Raw genomic sequence first — 18,576 nt, 5'->3', positions numbered from 1 at the left:
AGCGCGTACACAAGGAGATGCGTGGGCTTCTGCTCCTGTCCCGCAGTATCCTGCTCCACGAGTAGAACAGCTGTGCGGCAGCATGTTTGAAAGGTCCCCTACAGCCACGCTGAGAAATTCCTAACCTGAACTACTATTATCTTATTTTCCTTTATTGTACTTCAGTTTTTCCCTAGGATTGTCTCACAGGGCAGCTCTGGCAGAAAGACAGCCTTGCTGTCCAGAAAATAAGAAATACTTATCCCAGGCCAGTACTCCCTCTTAAGTAGAAAGTTTTAAATTTGTTTCAATGGGTGGCAAGCAAGCCTAATTCTGTAAGTAGCCTTTTAGGAAGCTTTCCCTAGAGCCACGTGCCAGTTACTGGCTACCAAGTCAGCGTGCCGAGGAATGCTGAAGGCCAAAAGATACAAAATCGTAATTATGAGTTGTCTCCAATTTCATGTTTTTGCTTTCATGTCAGCATGGCTGGTCGGCCTCATGCGTTAGCTGTGGCATCACCTTGCCGTGGTTCTATGATAGCTGCTTCCGAGAGGCAGGAGTAGGTTACATGCCAGATGGATACAATGGACCTGTAGACAGGTGACGGACCGATGGACTTTCCTGAGGAGGTGGTAAATCCTGAGCATGACAGTGCTTCTCGGAGTGGAACAGCTTGCTGACATGTAGCTACCAAGAGGTAGAGACTGCAAAACTGCACGAGAATTTTGATTGATCAAATACAGCTTCTAGGTGTGAAGCTTCTCTGACTGTAGCAGTAAGCGTGATCATGTGGAATATTTGCTTAGGTACTTCCAGACTTGCACAGTGAGAAGACATATTCCCCTCCAGTCAAACACAGATCTAACAGGATGACTGTATGTGTGCACAACCGTGTTCTGGCGGACGCAGCTCTGGCTTCTCACCACTGTACTTCCATGCCTGCCCGCTCTGAAGGCTGTGTAGCAGCCTTGCCCTCTCTCATTCTCATCCCCAACCGCCCACCTTCAGCTACCAGAGTACCACTGGGATGGTGTAGTACTAAACTAAACTATTTCACTCCAGGGTTCCATTATCTCCCTAAATAGGATGAGTTACTTTTCTTCCAGCTCCTATTTCTTAAACAGAACCCTCCCAAACTTCTGGCCTCAAGCAAGATAATACACAGCATGAAAAGAAAGAAAGGTGCCAATGTCAGGATGTTTTTGTGTTAACACAATAAAACTCTATTTCTACACTGCAAGTTAAAAGACCACAGAATTAAGGAAGCTTGAAGTGAGGCCAGCATGGTGTGAACTTGTCAACCACAGCAGTGGCTTAACAGATAAAACACCAAAATAGTGTCTTAAAAATACAAGAGTCTAAATACCAGGAGCAAATGTGTTAACTTACAGCTTCCTTAACAGAATTGAAACAATTATGGCACTCCAAAAAAAATTGCCACTATCAGTTTAGCAAGCTGGCTGTAACAGCAGAGGGCTGCTGTTGCCCAGAGTACAGCATGCATTAACAACTGAGTGTCAGGACTTCCCTTTTCACCCCCACCAAGCTCTGGTTCTCCTCATTTCTGCACCAAAAAAGTCACCAGAACTGCTACCTCATACCTCCCATGTTTCTGAAGCTCTAGAAACCTAAAGGGAGGCAGAAGAGGATTGCTAAGCCTAAGAAATGCTTTGCATAGCAGTAGCTTTTAAGAGAAAATAAAACGCATTCTCTACCTCTTTAAAAAAAAAAAATCCCACATTCTGTACTGTAAATCTATAGTTGTATCTGATTCAGATGTGACACAATAAACAAATTCATCCAGCTTTAACATGACCCCAAAGACACAGCCTTCCAATATTCAATTAATTTCTCCTTTGCTATATAGAAAACTAATAAATTTCCTTCTTTATGTATTAAATAACTCTTTAAAAGGTAACCTTTATTTAAATACAGACAAAACCCGCACCCTCATGAGCCCTTCACAAGACACTTCATCAGTGGTAGCAGAAAGTTAATCCAGAAGTAAGAACAATCTTACATTTAAAAATCCTCATGAAAGCAAGTGCTGAATTTTTGGCTAAATGAAGCCTCCCAAATGTGAAGCCCAAGAGCACTGTACAGGGATGTTTGAATGATACACAGGCAACTATCTGTAAAAATAAGCAGTGAATTTTCAAACTTACAGGAGGCTTAAGCACAGAGTTTCTTTATGATCTGTACTTCTGTTGAATGGGATGAGGCCTGGGAAACTTGGATTATTAGAGAGAACAGGAAGAAACAGTGAGTCTGGATTTTTGAATAATTAAAAGAAAGAATGTAATTCAAGTGCTGTGTAACAGACAGACAATGAAAATTTCTCCATAAAAAGAAACAAAGTGACATTTCTGAGGTACATATATGTAAATTAATATGCACAACAGTTTCTTTCTTTGAGGGTATACTAAGGGTCTCTATGACAAAATTATTCTCATATTCACATGATGCAGCACTGTCATGTTTTACAGTTGCAATGTGGATATTCCTTGAAAATACTATGAATTTACTTTGAGGTCTCACTCGTTAAGATAAATTCAAAAGAAGACAAGATTTCAAGTCTGAGCTTTAATACCAGAACTAGAACACCATTTCTTGAATTCATCTAAACAGTTTAAAATCCTGTTTCAAATTCTTATGGCACAAGACTGGCTCAGAACTGAAGGTCCACTTGGCCAATAAAAAAAAAAAAAATCCACCCAAACCCCCCCAGAAGACTAGAAGATACAAAACAGAGCTTTACAAAGAATAAATCAGAACTGAAGGCAGCTTAAGGCTTCATTAAAGTATTTGCCAAGTTCTGCTGTTACTTGTGTAATCCATTCTTTAAACACTCTTCAGTGGGATTGCACAGATACAATGCAGAACAAAACTGGCTCATACTGCCCAGTTTGAGCAAGATACAGTCACATTATCTTTCACAGGATTTAGAAAGACAGGAGAAAAAGTGTAATCCTTCCTGCAAGGATCATTTTATTCTCCCTCCCTCCTCACTCCTGGAGTACAATTAGAGAGGACTTACAAAAATTAATGCCACACACACTAATAAAAAAATTAGCATGGGGCAAAACTTAGTCTTAGTATTTTGATATTTACCTGCCATGTTTGACAGAATTAAAAAACAGACACAGCACAGCTTTCATCTAGGCATCTGTTGGCAGTACAATCAATACGAGATGATATAGTGAATCTGGATAATCACTGTTTTATAAAGCTGTCCTTAGTCTGTTGTTGACCTTCTGTACCAAAATCTAGCCCTGTAGTCGTCGCTGCAGGTCATGAAGCCGGGATTGGTAGGAGAATGGACAATACAACGGACAATGCTGTTGTGCCCAAGAGAAAGAAGATTTCTCCGTTCAGCAGTTCTTGAATCCCAGCAGCAGAGACTGATGGTCCTTTCATCTGGAAGCAGCACATAATCTTCTGTGTGGTTGAAGACAGCTTGTGTCCTGTGCACTTGTCGTCCGCTCAGACCAGCTCCTAAAAATATGCAGCAAAATATTAACCGAAATAGGATCAGTTTTAGGAAGTTTCTAAAGAATACACCTCCCGTAAGTTTATGCAGTCTACAAAAGAGCCTTATTTTCTCAGTTAGTCTACCACTTCTATGTACAACAGGTGAATCAATAATGAATGTTCTTTTGTAGTCATATACATGGTATATTCTAAATATTCTTAGAGGACAAAGATTAACTACTCCAACTGTGTCAGTCAAGTCCAACCACCCAGTAAGAGTGCAACTACTTAACTTTAAGGGCGCTTTTGCCTTCTACTTTCTTGTATGAGGCTTACAGCTGTATCTGAGGGGAAAGACCACAGATAGTAGCATACGGATTCTCATTGTCAATGACCATTTCTGGTTTTAATGTACATATCGTATGGCACATTGTATGGCCCACCTTTGCCATACCTTCTCTCCATACCCTTCAAATAAAACGTGTGTTTCGTATATAGACATTTACATTGCAATGCACCAACCTGCATCTTACCTGATATTCTGCAGTTTATCAAGAAGGTGCTGCACCCTGCTGGTTGACAGCAAAATAGAGCTAGCATACAAAAAAGGACCACACACATCCCAAAAGCCAATATACAAAATTTTCAACATCCTCTCCACTTTTATACTACGACTCCTAATGCTTAAGCACATCACTGCTTGATGCCAAAGCTTCCCCTGTCACATAGCTGCTATCATACGCAAAGCTTCTAGATCCTTCACCTTAAGTCCTGCTGAGATCAAAGCATGGTATTGTCAGCATGCTCCAAATATGACTACCTTGCACACAACCGCATCCTTGAAAAAAATATTTTAAAAAAAGAAACAAACCAGCTGTAGCTATTTTTCAGAGTACTGTCATGGTTTACTAGAGCCATCTTTTGCATGAGAGTCTAATGGTTAAAACAACTGGCCCAAAGCAGGTTCAGTTCCCCCTGTCTGGGTGGGTACTCTGCTGGAAAGCAACTGACTCTAGCCAGAAATGGCTTAGGTGTTAATTTTGACCCTTCCAGTTTAAACTGTGACCCATGTCTAGCAATAAAAGTCACAAAATCAAAATGATCACCAGCAAGAAAACTGGTGATGCTGTTGTAATAATTACTGTTTCTAAAACACACTGAAGAAAAACTAGAGAACAAAACCCTCTGCACAAATGTCCTAGTCCTTAGGACAGTGTTCCATTTTACTTTTCCCTAATTTAGTCATAACTTCCCTCCAAAGCAATGGAGTAATGATGTGAAAAGACTCCAAAAAACTACTCTGACTATACGCATTTACACTGACACAAGAATCACAGCTTCTCTTCTGGAATTAGTCCACATTGTTTTCAAAAATTTGGGGCAATTTACCCTCAAAGCAGTAGTCTCCCATTGCCTTTATGAACCACTATTCTGTCAATATTACCACCTCTGCCATGGGTTGATACCTGCTAAAGCTGGTACTCGGAAGGTCACCTGCCACATACCTGTGTACTTGACCAGTGTTCGACCAGTGGATATCTCCCATAGTTTAGCTACAGAGTCTTTTCCACTTGACAAGATATACTTTGAATTTTTGGAAAAAATAGCAGAACAGACTTCAGCTCCATCGTGTGCCTTCTCAAAAGTAGTGATACAGCGATTTGAAACACCATCCCATAGTTTGATGCATCCATCCTTACTTCCTGTCACATACATGTTTGCACTTGCGTTGTAATTTACTGAACATATAGCATCAGTGTGCTGATCTTGAGGATTGCAAGACACAAAACACTGGAAAGTATTGATATCATACAGTCGTAAAGTAGGGTGCTGGGTACCAACAAGTATGAAATCTCCAGAAGGGTGAAAAGAAATTGAGCGCAACATCTCTGCTTCCTGTTTGATCAAAAATACATAATTGGTGTAAGAAAGAAAAAAAAAAATCTGAAATGGAAGTGTCAATTCTGGTGGCATTATAGTGCTAAAAAACTAGTTAAATTGTCAGTTAGCACAATGTTGTTTTTGCAAAATAGAAAATGCTTCCTATAGGATTAAAGTAACAGACTACCTTTAAATGTATTGCAGTTTTTGTCCTAAAGCAGTCTGCAGTGCCCACTCATTTTTGGAATATTGCACAAAAGTGACAGGAGGCTTTGTCAGCCAGTCACACACCCCAAAGCCCACCACCACATAATCCCAAACTCTCCTCCAAAACAAAGATAATGTAATTGACTTCAAAGTCACCCCCATTAGATTTGGTCTAGACTAACAAAAAGCAGACAGGCACTGGATTTAAAGAATATAGGTAACCATTCTGTACAAACTCTTAACATGTAGTTACCATAATGTCTGCAAATTTTGCAGCTGCATACTCCTACAAACCTAATCACTTATGAACTCAGACACAATTCAGCTCACTGATGCCTCAGTACTTTTACATTCAAGCTTTAGTTGCTCCGAACTGGTATTGTATCTAACCTGTATATATTTGAAGGCTCTTTTGGCAGAAGGTTTTGAATAATCAAACAATTTAAGTGTGTAGTCCCTTGAACCAGATGCTAGGATCTGTTCTGTTGGATGAAAAGCTAAACATGTAACTTCATCCACATGATCATAGAGAGTCCGAATAACGGGATGGTTTTCCATGTTTTGTTGTGCTGTCTCATTCATCATGACCTACAAAGAACATTCAACAAATTAGTATTAGAAAGCAGAACATGCTTTTGACAGGAAAAGTAGGTTTTATGCTTGCCAGAGCAGCCAAACAACAGCTATGTTTCTGACACATGACTAGGCACACAGTCACTATTATCGTAATTATTTGAAAGCCCATTATATATTGTTATAAGATCCCAGTATCTTTACAAAGGTCAGCTGACTTGCTCAAGGACAAACAAGTTTCCATAGCAGAGAACTGGTGCAAGAAAACATACCACCTTCATAAACAGTTCAAATCTAAATAATGTATTGCCATAAGGCTTAGAGGAAGCTGTACCAACTGCAACATTTACTCATGCAGGATATTGCTGAGATTTTGGTGTGCAATCTGTGCAAAAAAACCCACCACTTTTAAATTGCTACCTGATAACCGTATCGAAGAAAATTAAGCAAATAAATATGTATTCTGTGAAACAGTTCTGAAACACACAGCCACTGGAGGCTGTAGAAGCCAGAGACATAGGTGAGTTCACAAATTAACTGTGTTCATACAATATAGAATTATCAGTAACTACTTGAAGGAATTTCTGGCTCAGTTCTCTAGACTGCTGCCAGAAGTTATACAGGTATACTTGCCCTATTTCTTCTTCCTTTTCTTCAAGGGTACTTTATGAGCTGCTGTTGGAGTAGGAAATATGGTGAGACAGATATTTAGTCCAAACGACTGAGCCAGCCACAAGGCACAGCCATGGCATGAAACAGACAGCACCTCAAGAATTCACAAAGTGGTTACGATTCAAGTCATATTTTACCTCAATAGGCATAGCACTTTTGGCCAACATTCTCTCTGTATCAAGAATTTTTATTGAGGCATCAGCAGATCCTGTAGCTATTAACTGTCCATCTCTGCTATATGTAGCTACACGACACGGTCCTTTATGAGATGTGACATAACAAGTCTCATATTCAGAAGCCTCAGGAGACATGGTCTGTACATCTGCATCAAATTCCAAGTCAATTCCTGTGCCTGGAGCTACTGTATCTGACCGTCCAATTGCATATTGAACAGCACTGTCATCATTCTCCATCCCTGAAAAGAGAGAAGTTGATGCACTTAAACCAGGTTAACCTTCTCCTTAGACAGATAGGCTGTGGTTAGATCTATGCTACAGACTTTTGTAGCAGCTACGAGTCAGGTTTTAAGAGAGGCAGCCCCTGTGGAACAAAGCTAAGCTAGCAGAGCAGGTTTAGCTATACAGCAGTACTTCTCATGAGAAATGAGAGGTACATTGGCTACACTAGAGCAGAACACAGTGCTCAAAATTAACTGTGGAAATACAACCAGCAAATATTGTAGAATGTTAAGTACTGATAAATGCACTGACAATCACTGAAGCCACTGACAGGCCTCTAGTCAGCTTTTCACAAAGGGAGAAACAAGCCCCAACACTATTACATGATATTTAACTGAAGAATTTACCAATTCTTTTCTTTTCTGTTTTATTGCATTGAAGGAAAAAAAACTAGTCCACAAACAACTATCCCAGCATTGCAAATAAAATTTTAGACTTCTCATCACACCCACGCTACAGATTTCCATTTTTATTTATTTATTTTTATTTCCAGGATGCATCTACAGAACAAAGACAGTTCAGCACTAGAAGTGGTAACAGGGCAGACACAAGAATTTTTCAGCTATGTGCTCAACTGTGACCATGAACCGATCAAATGCACTAGAGAAGTTTCTGTTGCTTTCATCTGTAAATTGCGAATCCAGTATTCTTATTTCAGACAGACACAAGGCTTCACATATTTATAGCCTTGGAACTCAACTAGTTCAGGCAGCAGAACCAGTTCAGTTGCAATACAGAGAAGACATGATGTTATGGCTAGACCTCTTCCAGTAACTTAGTCGGCTTGTTTCAACAGCAGCTCAGGTATTTTGACTACACGCTGCAGCACAGATGTACTTTCAGAGAGAAAGATATACAGAGAATAGGCAATACCGTTGCTGAGACCCTAGACTCTGAAGCTTATTTTCTTGAGACTGATATATAAATGCTAGCAAAGATTGCCAACGGAACTGCTTGCTCCCTTTCCAATGCTGTCAGTAAGAATCATATAGAAAATATTTCCAAAGTTGGCAGAGAACAGTGTGGGTCAATTTTCTATTAGGCCTGTGGACTCAGTGATCCCATTTACTGGAGCGTATTTTTAGAAGGCTGCCAGTCACCCAAGACCCTGAGCAGGTATTCTTATGTGTTACAGAAATTCAAACAAACAGATTTTGGCAACACTCAGTGATCTGTTTTGCTTTTAATGCATACTAAAGGATGAAACATGGAGATAGAATGCCCTTTAAGAAAAGCCACAGAGGCAAAGGCTGTATCTAAATATACGAAGTGTTATGCTATTAGTAGACATAACCTTTGCATAAAAGATGTCTTTTCAGTAACACTAACCTCTTAATTCACAAGGATTTAAACTAGGGATCTAGAAACTGGATTTTTATGTTAGCCTTTTATTCCAGCTTACCTAACTTAATTAGGTGCAGCAGTTGTTCAGATGGTGCACAGACTGATTGTGGTTTTATCTCATTTATCAAGCCATTGGCAATATTTATGTATCCATCATATAGCAGCTGACTAATTATCAGTTTATAAAGTTGCTGACGGTCTTTCAAACTGACTTTTGTTCTATACATTGTGAGCAAGGAATGCCTTGGAGGGGCCTGAAATAAATAAAGAAGAAAAATCAGATACAAGAGAGTTGCACGAAACAACCACAACCTTTAAATAAAGCACATCCTGCTGAATTTCAGTGCAAACACCAAATATTACCATATATTAAGTAAGAATCAGACACATAGAAATGAAAGGCAAAAAAAACCCAAACAAACAAAAAACCACCAAAAAAAAACAGAACAAAAAACAAACCCTGAAGGAAAAACCTGTTGCACTTGTTTGGTGCAGAAATTGAAATCTTGCTGATAAACAGAACATGAGCAGTATTAAGGAGCAACAGAGAAGACAGAAATAATGCGGCATTAGTTAGCAAAATTATTTCTGTCAGTATTTCTCTCTCAGCCTCGCTAGCACCGGCGGACCTGGGCACCAGGGAGGCGATTTAACATAAAAGGTGCGGGGAAGTCAAGCGGCTGGCCACCCTCACCCAGCCCCGACCCGCTCCCTCCCTTTCATCCCGGGATACCGCATCCTCCCCGCACCTCCTCCCGCCCCGCAGATGCCGGTCACCCGCCCGCACACCCTCTCCCAGCCGCGGGCTGCGAGGCCAGCAGCCGGGTCTGGGGACCAATACCCGGGCAGGGAGGGGGCGTGGGGGAAAGGGGCTGAATGAGGGCGGGGAGTGCTTAGCCGGCGCACCGCGGCCACAGAAAGCGGGCTTCCCGCGCCGGGGGCGGGGAGGGGGGAACAGGCGGCTTCGGGCGGGAGCTGCGGTGGGCGAGACTCGGTGCCAGCTGCGGGGCCGAAAGCGAGGGGACAGCGCGGAGCGGCCCCGGTACCTACCGACCCTTCCTTCTGCCTCCCTCGCTCTCCCCCTAAAATGGCGACCGGAGCCCTGAGCGCATCGATCGGCGGCGGCGGCAGGGGAGGAGGCGGCGGCGGCGGCCGGGACCGCAGGATGCTCCTCCGCGAAGGCTGCTGCATCGAGCGCCCGCAAATCGATTGTAGGCGACTCTTGGAAGGGAAGAGATGGCGGAGTCACGTGACCGTGACGTCACGCACGCGCGCCCGGGCAGGCCCCCCCGCTGCTTGTCACGTGACGGGCGACGCGCCCAGGGAGCCCCCGAGCGCCGGGGGAGGGGGGGGATGGGGGGGGGGGGGGATGATGGGGGGGCCCCCGGTGCGGTATGGCCGCCCGCCCGCCGCGGCCTCCGGGGGTCCCTCTGCACCCTTCCGGGGCGGCCGCGGCCTTGGCCGGGCCCGGCAGAGCCGCGCTGAGGGCAGGCGGCCCGGGAAACTGCGGGAGGGGCGGGGGGGTGGGAAACACCGGCTCCTAACCGGAGGGTGAGGCGGGGGGGTCAGAGGGGGGGGCCCGGGGTTGTTTTGTGTCCCGGCTGCAAAGCTCCCCAACGCTGCTTCCGCCGGGGCGCCGGGAAGCGAACTGGCTGTGAAATATCAAGCGGCGGGCGCTGCTGCTGCTCAGCTCCGCAGGCCTCTGCTGTGCTTTCGGCCACTCGGGCAGTGCAGCCGCCGGCACCCCCGCTGACAAGCGGCACGGTCCCGCCGCCGGCAGAGAGCCTGTCCCGAGAGCGCCCCGCCACCCTCCCCAAAGCCCTACTCACGTCAGCCTCGAGAAACGGCAGTCGAAGCGGGCGCGGGTCAAGGAGGGGGGATGCCATGCTACCCATGCCCCGTGGCAGCTGACGTCTATCACACGCTGCAGCGACACGACGACCTGACATCTTCTTTTTACCTATCCTGTACCGCTTGTAAACACCAACACACACACCAGGGTCGCCTTTGCACTTCTTTTCAGCACCGCAGAGACAGCTAAAAGTTGCCTTCAATCACAGTTCTTCAAAGGCCCGAAGTACTGAACCGAGTTTTGGCTGCTGCTGGTCGCGCAGCGGCCGAGACCCCCCTCACAGGCGTGAGCAGGACCGCCCGGGCCGCCGAGACACCACCGCAGCCCCGCGCTCCTTTTACGCTGCCACTCGCCAACCACGCTCACCGCCCGTTTGCCGCCGCTCAGCGTCTCCTCAAGAACACCCGGGCGGTTTTGGCAGCTGCCAAGGGGCTGGGGTCGCCGCCGGTGTGAGGCGAGGGGTGTGCGGGCTGGCGGGGGTCCCTCAGGCCAGGCGTCCCGCGGTGAGGCGAGACGAGGCGTCCCCTTCGCGCTTGTCCTCAAGAGGTGACGGCACGTGGAGCGCTGCCCTGGGCCACGCGTCCCGGCGAGGCCGAGGCCTGCTTCACCCCCTCCGCCCCGTCCTCCCGCCGCTCGGGGCTGCGAGCCGCCCCACCCGGGGCACCTTACCTCGCCCGGCTGGACACAATGGCCCCCGGCCCCACGCGAGGTGGCAGCACCGGCCCGGGTCGGTGGGTGCGCGCGTGGAAGGGAGGGGAAGCGGCTGGTTCCTCGCAGGGTGCGGGACTAACCTGGCGCCCTTCCCCCCACCGGCGGCGGCGGCGGCTCCCAGGCCTCGGTGGCTGCGCGGCGGGGACGGGAGTTGTAGCGTTGCCACAGGTGGGTGGTCTGGGCGTACGCGGTTTGCGTAGCGGAGGACCCGGCCAGGCAGAGACTTTGCGGAGAAAAGTGTGTAAGCGGGGCGCCGATCCACGCAGTTAGAGTACGGGAGGAGCCAGCGGCGGAGCGACGGTACGTAAAATACGCATGTAGCGCAAACACCGCCCTGGGGGCGGGCGGGCTGGACCGGCTCGGGATACGCAGCGGGCCGCCGTTGCGCATGCGCCCCAGGGACTCGCGGCGGCGAGGCTCGGCCGCGCAACGAGTGGAGCGTGCGGAGAGCCAATGGGCGACCGGGCCGATTGAAAAGGAGCCAATCAGCGGGCGCGGGGCGGCGGGAGAGGGGCCAATGGCGAGCGGCGGTAGTTTAAAGGGTATTTAAGGGAGGGCGGTTTGAATTCAAACAGCCGCGGCGGCCGGAGGGAGCGGGGCTCGGCGGTGAGCGGGCGGGCAGGCTCGCTTGGCGGGGCGGCGGGGGTCTTGCCCGGTGGAGGTGCCGGGCCTGGGAGGTGGGAGGCTGCGAGTGGGGGCTGCGGCGAGCTGGGCCGCCCGGGACCTCTGGGGGGCGTGTGTGTGTGTGGGGGGGGTGTTTTGGCCAAGGGACCCCAGGAGTGGTGTTTCCTGTGGAACTGACCGCTGTTGGCCGCCACATCTCGTCTGTAGGCTGAGCTATATGAGGTTCCTCTTTCCGGGTGCTATGGAGAAGAATATGAAAGAGAACCATTCTGGGTACCCCGGTCGTGCTACAAAGGTAAAAGAGTCACTGGGCTGGTGGGTGCGTTTCTCCAGATCACACAAGAGCTACAGGTTGCAAACTGTCTGCTAGCTGAACTGCAGGTTTCAAACCGTCTGTGGTACTTATTAGCGGTACTAAATAGCAAAAAGAAGGGGAAAAACTCTTGAAACAATGTTTTTAATGTGCTGGAAAAAACTGCCACTTTGGTCTTTCAGTACCTCTCTCTTGGAGAGAACAATGCCCAGGGCTGGCTTTTTTTTTTTCTTTCTAACGTTAATATTGGTATGTCATACTTGACTTGGGGAATCATATTCATATTTTAAGTATAATATAAGATCCTTTAAAGAGAGTGCGTAGGTGTGTAGTCAACTTATTCCAGATATGGCTTCCGAAAGCAAGCCCTGTGTTAACGTCACTATTGGTATGCCTGTGCAGCAGTACTCAAGATCACCCTGATTACATACTTTTTTCTCTATAGAAACACAGGCACTTTCTCACTGTTTTAACTTAAAACCAAGTAGGTCCTGGTAAGGTTTCAGAATAGCATATGCAAAGCTTCTTTTCAATCAAGCTGACAACATATTCTTTAGTGAACTGAACCAGAAGACTAAATGTTATCTAGGGGAAAAAAAGTACAGATTGTCACATAGGTATCATTAGAGGGTCAAAAATGTGAGAAGCTAATCATTAGCATTTGAACTTAACTGTAGTCAAAGTATCCTAGAGTAACTAAGAATTTCTTAAATATAAGCCTAAGCAACCTTCCCTTAATGGAAATAAAATATTAAAAGCAGATAGCTGAACCTTACTAAATAAACTTGCACTGCAATAGGGGTTCATCAAAACAAAGCAAGGTATATTAAGATGAACAGTATTAAAGGAAGCAAAGACTCAAAGCAGTGTATGTTTTTTTAGTAAGGATCTGCCATCTTAATACCTTTGGCTGATGCTTTTCAGATGTGTGTGGAAAAGTTCTTCTGCTAGCTGTAAAGAAGTATGCTGTTGTAGAAAACTGCTAACTTTTTATTGTCAATGTAGAAATTTAAGAATGTTTTAATTCATAGAACATAAGATCAGACTACCCTGACATCTCCTGCTAATGTGTTCTGTGTTTCTTCCTTCTCTGCTAAATGGGGCCAGGAAGGTTATAGTATGCTCTTCTACAATTAATACACAATCTTTTCTTTCTGAAGATCAGTAATCCCATTGGGGATGGCCCGAAACGTGTCCCTGTGTCTCAGCATTCTGCCCAGAGCCGGTTACTGAACAGTGGAGTTCAAGCACAACGTGTTCTGTGTCCTTCAAACTCTACCCAGCGAGTTCTTGTGCAATCACAAAAATCTGTACTGTCAAACCAAAAACTGTCTAATAACCAGACAACGCAGCAGCCCCGACCAAAATTTCTGGTCCAACCAAATGCTAGGCCTCAAGCTGCAAGCAAGAACAATGAAAAACCTCAGCAGGCTCCAGTACCTGGTAATTCTGAAGATGATGTACCTGTATTTATACAGTTGTGACACTTGAGATACTTCTGTGGGGCAGAGTGCAGTGCAGAAAACCTAAAGCTGATCCTGTCAGGAAGTAATTGGTTGTGCCCTGCAACAGAATAGCAGCACATATTTCAGCTTTGATGTTACTGCACTATCCTTGTTGACAGGATTACCCATCTAGAGCCAATATCGGTATTTAAAAATTTCAAGATGCTCACCACTCAGCTGTGAGCTAATGTAATCAGCACCTGTACATCAGTTTTTTCAGTATTCATGTTAATCTCATATACACAAGAATACTGTATTTTGGGGGGCGGGGGGGGGCGGGGGAATCTTGGTATTTTTTTATTTTAAGGAAGCTTATAAAATCTCATTTTGATAACACTGACTGCTATGCTGCTTTGCCAATAAGTTGTTAGGCTATTTAAAACGTCATTGAATATATTCAAAGAACTGTTTCAGATACTGCACAGAGGTTAAATTTGTTCCCTTGTGAATTTTTGTATTGTGTTCATGGGCCTGGTTCATAAAGTTGATCTACTTCTCTATATGTAGCCAAAAATTCTGAAGCAGAAAGCACCTCTAAACAGAAAACTGAAGAGACTACTAAAAAGAAAAATGAAGAGACTAAAAAGTGAGTTTTATGCCTACATTGTTCTAGCTAACTGACTCTTGTTGGATTAGGCTTGTTCTTCTAGGACTTCATGCTGAAACTAAGTTACAGCTAAGCTGAAGGCTACTTGAGCCCCTTGTCTGTGTAGTGGCCCTATGCTTCACAAAGACAACATAAAACTCTAGGAAAGCTTCCCTTGACCTGATAATTCTCAGGAACAGGGACTTCCTGTAATCTAAAGAAAACATTTGGCTAAATGAGTAATAGTTCTTTCCATGAGAGAACACTGGTAGGCACTGCTTCAATCACAAGGTGTGCAGTTGAAAACAAAGCCTCCTTCATATGTATAAGAGATGAGCCTAAGGATGAAGTTAGACTTATAGTATGGCTACCTTAAACAATTCTGACATGCGCTAGTGATATGTCTTTAAGTGTATTGAAACGAGCCTGGCTTGGTATGTATAGTCTTGATTTTGTAGTAGTGTGGTTGATGTTAGTATTTCTGTGCCTAAGCTCTAGGAAGGAAGAGAAGAGCTTTCAGAACTTTTGAAAAGAAAGCTTCAATGAATATTTTATCCTCTTGATCTTATCTTAAAGACTAAAAAAATCTAGTTTGGATCACTACTAAGTATCTACTGAACAGGAACATTACAGATTGTAAACCTAGGAGTCAAAGCCCACACAAATATCTAGCTCTTGTAACTTTCTCTTTCCTCTTGCAGAAGGCAATGGTCTCTTGATGACTTTGAAATTGGTCGTCCTCTGGGGAAAGGAAAATTTGGAAATGTGTACCTGGCACGTGAAAAGCAGAGTAAATTTATCCTTGCATTGAAAGTGCTCTTTAAAACACAACTTGAGGAAGCTGGTGTAGAACATCAACTACGAAGAGAAGTTGAAATCCAGTCTCACCTTAGGTAAAGTTTAGTGACCAGTTACACTCTTTGCTTTGTGTGCAAATAAACAAAATAACCTTGTTTATGATAACGTACCCTGTTGAAGAAAATGGAAGTTTCTTTTTAAACACAGTACCTTGAAATTGCTAGTTAGAATTCTTGTCTTTTTGCACCAAGATTTACCTTTGTCTACCTTGCGATGAGGTAACCTCCAGTGACAAATCTTCCTATTACAAAAAAAGCACAACAACAACCTCTTGTCTGCTGCTTGGTGGGTAACGGCAATTTCTCAAGAGTCAGAACTTGTTTCTGGTATTTTGCTTCCTGGAAAATAAGCCAAATTTGCTGAAGAAATTAGTTTTCACAGAAAGTGTTTAAAGTGTTTAAGCTTAACTTCCCAAACTCATAGGAACTGGCACCTTCAATGGTGATCTACTCTTCCAGCTGCTGTAGAAAAGTATGTTCAAGAAGATAGGAATTAGCCAAAGTCTTGGCTAGCTGCTTGCTGGTAGGGAGTCTAAACTGCTGCTTTGATTAAAACACCATCTATCTGGTATGAAGTTCTCTTAATGGATATGTTGTATGAGATGAAGGAACGCTTAAAAGATGTTGAAGTTCCTATGCTTGCCTTGAAAGCGGGGAGGCAGTAAAGGGAAACTAGTTATATGGACAAATACCTTGTTCAGAAGAATACTTAAATCTCTTTGCAGGCACCCCAACATTCTCAGATTATATGGCTACTTCCATGATGTTACAAGAGTCTACCTTATTCTAGAGTATGCACCTCGTGGAGAAGTCTACAAAGAACTTCAGAAGCTTACCAAGTTTGATGAACAAAGAACTGCTACTGTAGGTTGTTCTAGCTTCTTATACATTACTTGTTCCTCATATCTGGAATACGTGCAGCATAAAGCTAGATCTTCAGATAAAGTTCTGTGTTCTGTTGTGTGAAACTGAGATTCTTCAGATGCTACTACGTTCAGCATTGCTTAATACTGGAAGTGCTTGGTCACTTCAGGCGGAGCCTGTATTGCCAGACTTCAAGGGTTTAAGAAATAATTGCTCTAACTTAAAACTACCAATTATGCCTAGAAAAGGCTATACTGTAGCCAGGTTAAGATAAAGCAACAATGTCTTTATACTTTAAAGATTTGTTTTCTTTCTCAATACAGTATATCACAGAACTAGCAGATGCCTTATCATACTGTCATTCAAAGAGTGTGATTCACCGAGACATCAAGCCAGAAAATTTGCTGCTTGGCTCAAATGGAGAATTAAAAATTGCTGACTTTGGATGGTCTGTACATGCTCCATCTTCTAGGTAAGAATGCAATATATATCTTATGCAATGAAATAATTCTGTAGTCAAAATGTTATCTTTCTTGTCACACTTATAGTTGTGGAATGGAAGTAAATGTGAACTACCTAAAATACTGTGGAAAAAAAAATTATTTAAGCACTGGGCCACTGCAGCAAAGGTCTTAATAGGCAACTGGTATGGTGGAGAGGAATGTTGTTATCCCTTTTTTTTTTAACTTTGTATAGTTGAAAACTTGCTCAACCTGAAACAAGTGAAGTTTGAAGTTTGTAAGGTTATAGTGGTCCCTGAGATGACAGACCAGCACTTGTGTTCAAATATCACGCTAGCAATATACTTGAGACATTTCTTCAGTTAGTCTGAATTGCACCTGACAAAAGACTCTATTTGGCCTAGCAAGTGGGATGAAATGGAAATATGAGACTGAAGGCAGTTGACTGAGATGCTTTAAAGCACAAATAGAAAATTTACTGCTGGCTGTTCTTTACCAGGTATTCTGGTGCTGCTGAGTCTATCCAGGTCTGACTGCACCAAGGTACAGATGATTGCCAGCTTGAAATGGATCTTGTAATGGATCTTGTAATTGCCATAATCAGTAAATGATTAACTTGGACTATTTCAGGAGAACAACTCTCTGTGGGACACTTGACTATCTGCCTCCTGAAATGATTGAGGGAAGAACACATGATGAAAAAGTGGATATTTGGAGTCTGGGAGTTCTGTGCTATGAATTCCTTGTAGGGAAACCACCTTTTGAAGCAGCAACATACCAGGAAACCTACAGAGCTATTTCCAGGGTATGTGCCAACACTTTAGACTAGCTGGAATGTGTTGCCTTTCAGTTCTTATTGTCTTATTGAAGCTTAACAAATGGTCATTTTGAAGGGCATGTATTATATCTAGAACTGTAGCAAGACATAATGATATGCATAAAACTAGATCACTAAAACTGTCTTCAGTAGAATGACTAGAAGAGACTGTGAGATACCTTGCCTTATTTCCTTGGGTCTACCCTGTTTCTGCCTGCATCTGAACTTCTACCTCTTCATAAAATAACTAATCTTTTCCACATCTCTCCTTTTCTAATTTATAAAATGAATATTTAACATTTAAGATTTTACTAAAAACACGTAAGCTTAACTTTTCCTGTTGCATACCCTAGAAAGGTTCCAGCAAACTAATCTTGTTTGAAGTACATTGAAAAATACACTAGCTTAACTTCTACAAGCAGTGAGAACCTTGTTTTCTTCAGGATTAGGATGCATTTACTTCATCTCAACAGGCATAAGGCTCATACAGCTCTCCTTTCTAGATCTACCTTGGAGGGTAGAGCCTTTTGTCTCTAGTTTGGTTATTGTGGAAGAACTTTTGCATCATCTTTAGTGTCCTTTGTTTTCCTTAGGTGGAATTCAGGTTTCCTCCATTTGTAACAGAAGGTGCAAGAGATTTAATTTCAAAGCTTCTGAAGCATAACCCATTCCAACGACTGCCTCTGAAGGATGTACTTCTTCATCCCTGGATCACAGCAAACTCAACAAAGATGCCCAACAGCAGAAAGAGTGATGTTGCTGCCCCATCCAGAACATAGTCTTAGCAGGGGCTAACCTCATAGGATCAACAAGAGGAGTCTTGTACTGTGACTACTGTAATGCTTACAATAGAAAAAGCAGTTCGTGGAATCTAATGGCAATTGGAATGCAAATCTTGGGGTCTGCTGTCCTAAACTCTAATTGCAATGTAAAATTAATGGCTGTTTTAGCTGGAAGTTGGGGAATACTTCATATACTTGAAATACAGTTACATTGTTGATGTAAGTATTAAGCTGTTCAAGGCTCCTATGATGTGGTCTGTCCTGGTAATGGTTCGTGTGCCAACAACAAGGTGGTGGTTGTTCTAGCGTGCTACACAGTGCAATATCCTGGAGATACCTGCCCCCTAATTTATTGGGCTGCTGAGGGTATCATAACTGTGGTGTAATCTGAACTGAGTGAGGTGAATTTCTCCATGTGTCCTAAAAATGATGTGTGCATTATTTTTGTCTCAATTTTGTCTTAAATACTTTTAAAATAAAGACTTGTTATATATTGCCACCAGCATGGTAAGGTTCCTTATGGCATTATCACTTCCACTGGCTGTCTCTAACTGCTTATCTTTACCACTGGTACAGCTTGACTCCTTGTCTATGATAACAAAATAAGTTTATTTCCCAC

The 18,576-nt window shown here is 43.9% G+C and overlaps 2 protein-coding genes across 3 annotated transcripts; one reads left to right on the top strand and one right to left on the bottom strand.

Annotated features, from left to right (window-relative positions):
- Positions 1 to 1,879: 1,879 nt before the first annotated feature.
- Positions 1,880 to 11,441, bottom strand: CSTF1 (cleavage stimulation factor subunit 1). Its single transcript, XM_032993575.2, has 7 exons — positions 10,415 to 11,441; positions 9,636 to 9,806; positions 8,644 to 8,839; positions 6,921 to 7,198; positions 5,929 to 6,126; positions 4,956 to 5,346; positions 1,880 to 3,474 (listed from the first exon to the last, which is right to left on the bottom strand). Exons 1-7 carry the CDS (start codon positions 10,532 to 10,534, stop codon positions 3,215 to 3,217), a joined length of 1,614 nt encoding a protein of 537 aa, XP_032849466.2. The 5' UTR covers positions 10,535 to 11,441; the 3' UTR covers positions 1,880 to 3,214.
- Positions 11,363 to 18,456, top strand: AURKA (aurora kinase A). 2 transcript variants are annotated; one of them, XM_032993577.2, is made up of 9 exons: positions 11,363 to 11,448; positions 11,980 to 12,067; positions 13,246 to 13,528; positions 14,098 to 14,176; positions 14,878 to 15,069; positions 15,759 to 15,897; positions 16,221 to 16,369; positions 16,989 to 17,163; positions 17,769 to 18,456. In XM_032993577.2, the coding sequence occupies exons 2-9, from the start codon at positions 11,990 to 11,992 to the stop codon at positions 17,952 to 17,954; spliced, it is 1,281 nt and encodes a 426-aa protein (XP_032849468.2). In that variant the 5' UTR covers positions 11,363 to 11,448; positions 11,980 to 11,989; the 3' UTR covers positions 17,955 to 18,456. The 2 variants fall into 2 exon arrangements, with proteins under 2 accessions (XP_032849468.2, XP_032849467.2); XM_032993576.2 differs by lacking the exon at positions 11,363 to 11,448 and adding an exon at positions 11,733 to 11,754.
- Positions 18,457 to 18,576: the final 120 nt, after the last annotated feature.

This window comes from Tyto alba, unplaced genomic scaffold, assembly GCF_018691265.1.
Source record: "Tyto alba isolate M040663 unplaced genomic scaffold, T.alba_DEE_v4.0 Super-Scaffold_33, whole genome shotgun sequence".
Lineage (NCBI taxonomy): Eukaryota > Metazoa > Chordata > Aves > Strigiformes > Tytonidae > Tyto > Tyto alba.
Note: the sequence above shows the minus strand (reverse complement) of the source record. Positions and strands in the feature narration are given on the sequence as shown.

Coding starts and splice junctions, on each gene's coding strand:
- CSTF1 (XM_032993575.2), bottom strand. CDS start 10,534: ATGTCAGGTCGTCGTGTCGCTGCAGCGTGTGATAGACGTCAGCTGCCA. Junction 6,127..6,920: donor AAAGTGCTATGCCTATTGAG/GTAAAATATGAC, acceptor TGTTCTTTGTAG/GTCATGATGAATGAGACAGC. Junction 5,347..5,928: donor GAGCCTTCAAATATATACAG/GTTAGATACAAT, acceptor TTGATCAAACAG/GAAGCAGAGATGTTGCGCTC.
- AURKA (XM_032993577.2), top strand. CDS start 11,990: ATGAGGTTCCTCTTTCCGGGTGCTATGGAGAAGAATATGAAAGAGAAC. Junction 13,529..14,097: donor TCAGCAGGCTCCAGTACCTG/GTAATTCTGAAG, acceptor CTCTATATGTAG/CCAAAAATTCTGAAGCAGAA. Junction 16,370..16,988: donor GTACATGCTCCATCTTCTAG/GTAAGAATGCAA, acceptor GGACTATTTCAG/GAGAACAACTCTCTGTGGGA.